The 9,118-nt window shown below is 44.8% G+C and overlaps 1 protein-coding gene across 1 annotated transcript; it reads right to left on the bottom strand.

The window, feature by feature from the left end:
* Window positions 1-442: 442 nt before the first annotated feature.
* On the bottom strand, window positions 443-2,052 carry LOC146710861 (pleckstrin homology domain-containing family F member 2-like). Its single transcript, XM_085455387.1, has 2 exons — window positions 1,775-2,052; window positions 443-1,506 (listed from the first exon to the last, which is right to left on the bottom strand). Exons 1-2 carry the CDS (start codon window positions 2,019-2,021, stop codon window positions 911-913), a joined length of 843 nt encoding a protein of 280 aa, XP_085311513.1. The 5' UTR covers window positions 2,022-2,052; the 3' UTR covers window positions 443-910.
* Between the last annotated feature and the right edge of the window lie 7,066 nt (window positions 2,053-9,118).

Raw genomic sequence — 9,118 nt, 5'->3', positions numbered from 1 at the left:
AGAGTTAACTAGAATGAACTTAAATCTTTGAAAAGAAGTGTAAATGTTTAGCCACATTCTGTTATTACCGCATTATTATAGCAGCGTCATCAAGTACTGTAACACTAGGACGTGCTACAGTTTGATATGTATGTTTGTATGTTATATTTATGAAAAATGCCAGTGAGAAGAAAAATGATGATAAATCAATGGTGCTGTAAAGGTTCTGTGTGTTTTCCCGAATGGTTTTTATATACATGCTTATTGGAAAAATGTATACCCTAAGTGGGTGAGGAACTATATACGGTTACTTCACTGACCTTGACTTGCACAATAAAAACCCCAAAAAGTCACAGAAGTACAAGAAAACACTGTAATATGCTCCAATAAGACTCTGAGGGCTAAACAGAGGACTTATTACTAAATGATGAGATTTCAGTGTTGTAATAACATCTCTCACAAATTGATTATCTGCACTTTATTGTTGAGGTTAAGGAGCAGCAAAAGAGCAGATACTGGATGCAAATACTTTACATGCATTCAAACAAAGAAACGTGCATTCAGAGTCACATGCACAGGGAGAAGACAGTGCTTTTTGGAATAGAAATATCCTTTATTGTGAAATTCAGCTGTTCCAGCAGCAAAGTGACAGGCAGATGGAGCATTATTCATTTAACTAGCATGGTTAATGGCACTGAATATGTACAAAGATGATATATTCTTGTCTTTTTAAAATGATTTTTTCGACTCACTCCTGATTTGTTATTTACAGTGCAAATTGTTGCGTGTACAGCCTAAGATTAAAACACAAATAGACACAAACAAATAATACGTCGTCACATTTATCTTTACATTTACATAACTTCATGTAAGAAAATCAACTTTGTGTAATCTGAATCCATTCAAAAGCGTCTTTGTTGCAGTTTATTGGCTACTGTGATGGTATTGACTTTGGGTAATCATAAATGCTCAGTCGTTCCCAAGTCCCGTTTTTGGTGTCCAGCCAGTTGCTGGGAGAATAGATCCCTATCTCTCCTTCCTCCACTTTCTCATTTTCCTCACCAGAAGGACAAAACTCTTCCTCCTCTGAGCTGCTTTTCCCGGCGCTGTCTCCCCTGTCGCGAAACTTCTCTTCATTAATATTCTTGTAGCAGAAACTGCAGATCCTCAGCTTTTTAGTGGGGTGGATGTGATCGATAACGGCACGTTGCTTTGAGCATGAATTGCAGACTAAGAAGCCGCAATTCCTGCAGTGGTGTCGACGATTGACCCCACTAAACTTTGTAGAGAGGCACCGCATGCATTTGCAAGCAGCCGGATCAGGAATCCAGGAAACAGCAAACTTCTTGGAAGGTTTGCGGCTGGTGCCCTGCATTAGGCTGGACCGGCATTCATTGATGTGCTCTATCCAGGCCTTCTTCTCCTCGTATGAAGGGGCGGACACAAAAAAAGACTTGCTCTGTGTTCGGATCAGCCACTGATGCTTGAATATGTCACTGTCCTCCAGGTCTTCCAGCTCAATGTCCTCTAAAATCATAGTGATTTGATAACAACATAAAAATTACATGGATAAAGTGGTATGAGCAGAAAGCTGAACATATGAAGTTAAATTAGCACAGCACACTTGCTATTTTCTACTTGCCAGTCATGTTATGGACAGTATTCAATAGTGTTGGGTCTTCTTGAAGCTTTTGTCTATATTTCTTTCTTTTCAGTCATAAAATTGTTTTTTGGCAGTTTCACATTAATCTTCTCACAGTAGGTTAGCTGCAGGAAACGCAGATGAATGTCTCACCTAAAGGGATGATCTTCTGCTTTTTGTACCAGCGACCAGGCACAACAATGCTGCCGTACACCAGAATATCAGTGAAGAGGAAGAGGATTTTCTGCTGTATCTTCTTGCGACCCTGCTTAAACACAGTTCCCTCTCCGATTAGAATCCGGCCCGGCTTGGACAAGGGCTTCCCTGCTTGATGGAATGAACTCTCCACCGCCTGCACACGCTCTTGGTTCTCTCGTTCAAAGGTTGGGTGATCCATCATTTCTTTGGCGTGAACAAGTTGTGCAGCTTGATAGTGTCTGAACTCCAGAGTGCCTTTTTAAACTATTGGTGGTGATGTAACGGGGCGGGCCAAGTGACAAACATGTTATACTGGAAGGCAAGAAAAGGGAGTAGTGAGGCAGATGTAACTCTAATGATAATGAAGGGTGATTCTCGTTACAGGTTCCAAGACTGCACTCTAGCGATACTGCCCCCTGATGGTTACAAGCAGCAATTACAACCTCGCTGCACTGATGTGCCAAAAAGTGATCGTATGCCAATCACTTTTTGCGTGTTTTTTATGTCTAGATCTCTTTTTATGTTTTTATATAGTTGCTTATATTGTTAAATAGGCTGCAGTAAACAGAGTTTAAAAATGGGTTATATGTTATATCAAATTTTAAAGCAGCTCTATGAATCTGCTTTATTGTACCTACATTATAAAGATCCATCCAGTCCTTTTCGGCCACTTGAAGAACATCACAGTTTTTTAAAGGACTGTGATTTTTTTGTAACTTCTGCAGCCCTCCAGGCCAGACCTCGTTTGAAAACGACATTTTTAATGTCAGTGACACTTTTTACCTGAATAAATGAAAGCTGAATAAAAGTCACATCTGATGAAAGGAAGTTTCTTTTTGGATCAAAATGAATTGATCTCATTCATGAGAGAAACGTTTGACAGATTATATGACAGCAAGTCATTTACATCTGTTACCATCAATTATCTTTTGGCAAATACCAGAAATCACTTTGGCAAACGATCACTTTTTGGCACAACACTGGGCACCGGTCATTAGAGAACATGAATGATTATTGAATATTTAGTATGCAAACAGAATGACATAAATCTCTAGCATTCTGCACTTTATTCAAGGAAGTTAAGTAATGTGTTGTCTTTAAAAAGACAAAGGCGCGAGTGAATTAAAGTTGGATGTTATGTTTTGTTCACAGTGCCTGAATATATATCATGGTCAAGAAGGACTTCAAATGAGCCCTTTTGAGTCAGATAAATAATAATATAAGTAGTGATTTTTCAAAATAAAAGTCCTATGAAGGTTTTATGAATTTTCTCAGCAGTGACCTTAAAGAGTTGTCCAAACACACAGTGGAATATATCTATAATACACAGAAACACAAACTTGTGCAGAAATTATATTTTAATCAAAGTCACATGTGAACTATTTACAGAAAATCATATTGTGGGATTTTGACTTTTTGCCCATACACAATGTCAATTTCTTCAAGTCCGTCCTCGTTGGTTGATGTCTCCACCATAGGACGATTCAGTCTCTCCCACAGCTTTTGTTTAATGCTTCTCCCCAGCTCTAAACTGTAGGGACGTTTGCGGCCATTCTTGGACCTGCAAGAAGAAATTCAATCAAAATGATGCATGTGGTCAAAAACCATACTGTAACCATTTTAGAGCTGGCGATTTAAAAAAGTGACAGGACATTTGGAGACAAACGTACGTCAGCATGCTATCTACCACCTCATGGTAGACTCGCTGATAATCTTCCACTGAGAGGTTGTGGATTTTTAAAGGGCTGGAGCTGGAGCTGGTTGGCTGGTGGTCGGTACTGCATGGCTCGGGTCTGGGGGGCAATTATTTTGACACTGGCAGGTCATCATGTGAGATTGCAGAGGGAGGCACTGAGGTCTTTGGAGGTCTGGAAGAACTGGATGCTGGGCTTCGCTTCCTTTTCCGGGGCTGACTGACTCTTCTGTCACGGCGCTGGGGCCTCTGGGTTGAATTAACAACCTGGGGAAAGGTCAGAAGCACACAAGGGAATGTCAGTAGTTAATAGCGACCTCATTTTTTTCAAACAAGACAAAAATCTAAATTTGATGAACCACAATGAAGTCCAAACTCCAAAACCCTCAAATGATTCTGTTCCTGAAATTTTACACATCCAACCTGGTCCTTGCTGCAGCACGGTTGTTTCCTGCTGGCTCTGGGTTTCTTTGCATCACGGGCCTGGCATGCAGTGTTTCTCTTACAATAATTATGGTCTTTGAGGTGATCGGGCACAGTAAGCTGCAGGTATACACAAAAATGACAGTAATGCAGACATCAGTTAGTAGTTCATGAAACATTAAAAAAATAACAAACCCTTTCATATGTCCATAAACTACTTAAACCACTCGCATGGTTGAATAACTTGTCCACAGTGATTGTAACGACAAAAAATATCCAACATGTTCACATAAAATCATAAGAACTAAAACCAGGACAATGCATCAAGGTCAGTGTAATAAAAGACGTGTCAACTTATGGGCTCGTCGTGTTAGAGCTTCACTGCTGCATACCCCCAAATGACATGTCAAATAATAATTTGCATAAGCTAAACAAACACCAAAGTCCATGTTGTATTAAACTCTAATTTCTGTTATAATCATTGCTGCTTATTGCCGTTTTTGAACAATGCAGATGCACAAAATACCTTTGTAACTGGCTAAGCTTGGTCACGTGTGGCACCTTATATGGTGTCTGTGGAACCAGCTCCTAATCTGGAGTTGGGAGAAAGACATTCTCTTTACTTTTAAGATTAGACTTAAAACTTTCCAGTGTTACACTGTTGAAATGATGGGCCAACTCATCTCCCGTGCAACATATTTATTTTTACAGAAAACTGTAAAAACAGAAAAATAAGACCATCAGTTCTCTTTGGCGCGCAGGCCGTACGCTGCCTCTTCACCACTGGCACTACTTCTTCTAGTGTAGCGTCAGCTACCGAGGACCGAGCGCCCGTACAGGACCGAGCGCCCTCTGCTGGCGGAACTTATACAACAGTAAAACTTACATTGCAGTGGCCTTACTAAAAGAAAATGTCCTTGAGTATAAAATAAAATGGGGGGCTACTATTTTCATGTCTCTGTCTTTAACATAGTGCCACACTCTCCCCCACAAAATTAAATGTCACCTGACATTTCTGTGTGCATCATCTATTCAACCATAGCTTTAACACACTCCCACAGCCCATGGTCTCCAGAAGCCATTACAGTCAATAACCTGAGCCATAGTCACTGTACAGTTCCTCTGAACCAAAGTTGGCTGACCTAAAGTGTCATAGCTCAGTACCGTTGGTTGCTGTCTTTGTCTTTGAGGTCGCTGCCTCACAGAGTCAGTCTCACCACCAGTTGCAGCTAGAATGTCAGTCATAGCATCACCACTCAGTGGCCTGTCATTGTCAGGGTCAGGGCCTTGGATCTGCCCAGGCCCAGTCTCTTCAGTTTGTAGTGGCAAAGCCTCTTCGCTCTGTAGTGGCAAATCCTCTTCGCTCTGTAGTGGCAAATCCTCTTCGCTCTGTAGTGGCAAATCCTCTTCTTGACAGTGGAGACTCAGATGAGGCTGGAAGGACTCTGCCAAAGGGTTAAGCGGAGTCTGCCTCTGTCGTCTCCCTGGAACCGGCCTGAGGTACCACTGGAAGGTGCCACTGTCGTCATCATCCGATGTGTCGCCATTCCCTGGCTGCTGCTGTCTACGCGGAGGTCTGAACTTCTTCCTTGTCACAGTCGGCGAGTCTTTTTGGGGCTGAACAGTCTGTGTTGATGGCTTCTCACTTGGTAGGAAGTCACAGGGCAGTAGGAGATTTCTGTGCACCACTTTATCTCTGCCTTGGCCATTTTCAGGGCTGATCACATACACTGGACTGTTATCTGCTTTCCTCTCCTTCACTTTGTAGACTTGGTTCTCCCAAAAGGACTGGATCTTCGCGGGACCACCACGAGGAGTGAGATTTCGGAGGAGCACTCTATCCCCAGGCTGAAGATCTCTCCCTTTAACTTTCTTGTCGTAGTACGCTTTGCCTCGAGCAGCTTCCTTGGTAGCAGTTTGAGAAGCCACTGTGTACGCCTCCTGCATTCTCTTTTTCCAGCAGCTAACATAGTCATCATAGTCCACATGAGCTTCATCCCTTTTCAGGTTGAAGAGCAAGTCGATGGGCAGGCGTGGGGAACGTCCGAAGATGAGGTAATATGGGGCGTAGCCTGTTGCCTCATTCTTCGTACAGTTGTACGCGTGGACGACTTTAGCTAGCGACTCTTTCCAATCATCCTTCTCCTTGTCCTCCAGGGTCCGCAACATGGACAGCAGGGTGCGGTTGAATCTCTCCACCTGTCCATTACCCTGTGGGTGGTAGGGTGTCGTGTGGGAGCCCTGGATACCAGAGAGTTCTTTCAGTCTTGCCATGAGTTTGTTTTCAAACTCCTTGCCCATGTCGTGGTGTAGTCTGGTCGGGAAGCCAAACTTGAGTGCAAAATCATTGAAGAGCTTGTCAGCGACTGTTTTAGCTGCTTTGTTCTTCGTTGCATAGGCTTGGGCAAACCTCGTGAAGTGATCCATGATAACAAGTATATACTCGTAGCCCTGCTTACACTTTTCCAGGTGAAGGAAGTCTATGGACACCAGCTGGAATGGGTAAGTGGACTGGATCGAGGACAGAGGTGCACGGGTCTGCTTACTCGGTTTTTTCTTCTTAAGACACTCACATTCTTCTGTAACAAAGTGTTCAACCTCTTTCGCCATCTGCGGCCAGTAGAACCTGTCTCGAATCAGGTCGAGCGTCCTTTCCACCCCTAAGTGGCCCATGTCTTGGTGGAGTTCTTTAAAAACCAGGGAACGATAGGCTTTAGGGACCAGTAGCTGCTCTTGCCGTGATGTTTGGCGACGCAGGACACCATTCTGGTCGACGTGAAGCTTCAACCACTGCTTGAGTAGTGCAGCTACTGCAGGATGCTCTGACTTCACCTCAGTTCTACTTGGTCTTCTACCCAGCGACTTATACCAGAGCACTCTTGCCAGAACTTCATCTGCCTCCTGGGCTCTGCGTATATGGTCTGGTGTAAAAGACTGGGTAGTGTCAGAATCTTTGATTAATTTCAGAGCACTCACCTGGATAACTCCAATGCCTTGGCAAGGGTCTCTCTCCTCCACCGTTACAGACTCCATTGATGCGCTTATGGCTTCCTGTCCAACTTCAGCTGTACAGCTCTTCATGTAGCTGTCAATGTCCAGCGGCATTCGCGACAGCCCATCAGCATCTGCGTTGGTCTTGCCTGGACGGTAGCGGATGGTGAAGTTGTAGCTGGCCAGCTCCGCGACCCATCTGTGACCTGTGGCGTTAAGCTTCGCAGTAGTGAGCACATATGTTAGTGGGTTATTATCAGTGTACACCACGAACGATGGGGCATGGTACAGATAATCCCGGAAACGTTCACAAATCGCCCACTTCATAGCCAAAAACTCTAATTTGCCAGAGTGCAGGTGGTACTTTTTCTCTGCTGGACTCAGGGTGCGGGAGCCATATGCTATGACTCTCATCTTGCCTTGCTGCCGCTGATACAAAACAGCACCTAACCCAACCTGTGATGCATCACAATGTAACACAAAAGGCTCTGTGAAGTCGGGGTACCCGAGAATGGGGGGTCGTGTAAGTGCTGGTTCAATGTCTCTTGGTGGGAGGTCGTCCACTGAATGGGCGCCCGTGATGGTAAGTGGCCTTTACTTTTCTTCACTTCCTTTTTGGACTTGTCGACTGAGACTGGAGCAGAGTTCTCAGAAGATGGAGGGCTGAGCAGGCTGTAGAGTGGATGGGCTATACGGGAGAAGTTGGGGATGAAAGGCCTGTAATAAGAGAGGAAACCAAGCATTTGACGTACCTCTCCGACGGTTGCAGGTGTCTTTTCCTTTAACGCCATTACTGGGGCCAACTCTGCCGGGTCCATTGTGTAGCCTTCACCTGTTACCAGCTTTCCCAGAAACTTCACACTTCGCCTGAACAGTTCACATTTCTTTGGGGTCAGCTTAACACCATGCTCTCTGTAACGCTGGAGGACAAGGCGGATATGTTCCAAGTGTTCATCAAAGCTGCTGCTGTGCACCAGGTTGTCGTCCAGGTTTGGGAGGCAGATAGTGTCTCTGAGGCCTGCCATACAGTGCTCCATGCTTCTCTGGAACTCAGCGGGTGCGGAGCTCAGGCCAAAGGGAATGCGTACCCACTGATAGAGCCCCCAGGGTGTGATGAAGGCGGTTAAGGGGCGGCTTTCTTCATCCAAGAAACCCTGGTGGTACGCCTTACCCTGGTCTAACACAGAAAACCAGGAGCTCCCGCCCAGAGCATCCAACATGTCTTGGATCCTTGGGATTGGATGGCGGTCTGGGACTGACTTGCGGTTGAGCTCCCTAAAGTCACAACAAAGGCGGAGAGTGCCGTCTTTCTTGCGGACACACACCACAGGTGATGAGTAGGGGGACCGTGATGGTGTGATCCAGCCTTTGTTAAGCAGGTCTTGCAAATACGCTTTCACTTCGTTGTGCAGGGGTTTTGGGATGGACATGTAAGTCTTTTTCACAGGATTTGTGTCATGGAGGCTTATATGCATCCTCAGGGATGGTATGCAGCCGACATCGTCACTGTCATATGCAAACGCCTCACATTCCTCTCGCAACATCTTCCTCGCATCCGCTCGCTGATTTTCATCCAGATGCTGGAGATCCACTGGTGGGTCCCATGACTTTGGTCTCTGTTGGTTCTCTCGTGTCTGTGTGTTACTCGGGTTGTGTGACTTTAGCTCTGTACCATTTTTGTTCTCTTGTGTCAGCTCATTTACTTTAGTCTGGATGCCAGCTGTGTATACAGTCTTTACTGGTTCAAGGTATCCAATCACTTTACGGCTCTCCAGATAAACGGTGTGGTCTGTGGTGTTAGTCACAGGGATGGGCACATATGGTACTTTTCTGTCTGGGATTTTCACCAGTACATCACTGAATATTATGCCCTCTGGTTGTGGGTCAGCTCCATCAGGTAGAAAGAGCATGTCTTGGCCCCGGGCATGTGAACTAACGTGTGCCCGTACATAAACTGTAGTGACTTGGTTCGCTGACAAAGGCACTCTTTTTACACCAGTCCTTACCACACCTGTCTCTGGGCCTTCACTGCTGTTCTGCACAAGCTTGACAACATTATGTGCAGTGCGTACAGTTATTTCAAATGCTTTACTCACATAGTGTGCTAGCTGTTTTCTTCCTCCTTTGGTCTTTACTTCTTCCTGGTTCACGATAGCTTCAATGACATTGTAGCCAATGATGGGATCACTGGC

Source organism: Copadichromis virginalis, linkage group LG4 (assembly GCF_057382275.1).
Source record: "Copadichromis virginalis isolate Kocher_CV1m ecotype Utaka linkage group LG4, C_Virginalis_male_GT1.1, whole genome shotgun sequence".
In the NCBI taxonomy this organism is placed as follows: Eukaryota; Metazoa; Chordata; class Actinopteri; order Cichliformes; family Cichlidae; genus Copadichromis; species Copadichromis virginalis.
The sequence above is the reverse complement of the archived record's forward strand: the minus strand, read 5'-3'. Positions and strand labels throughout refer to the sequence as shown.

Bases quoted from the DNA above. Each gene is read 5' to 3' on its own strand.
- LOC146710861 (XM_085455387.1), bottom strand. From the start codon at position 2,021: ATGATGGATCACCCAACCTTTGAACGAGAGAACCAAGAGCGTGTGCAG. The intron at 1,507-1,774 runs GTGAGACATTCA...CTATGATTTTAG, and splicing joins GCAGAAGATCATCCCTTTAG to AGGACATTGAGCTGGAAGAC.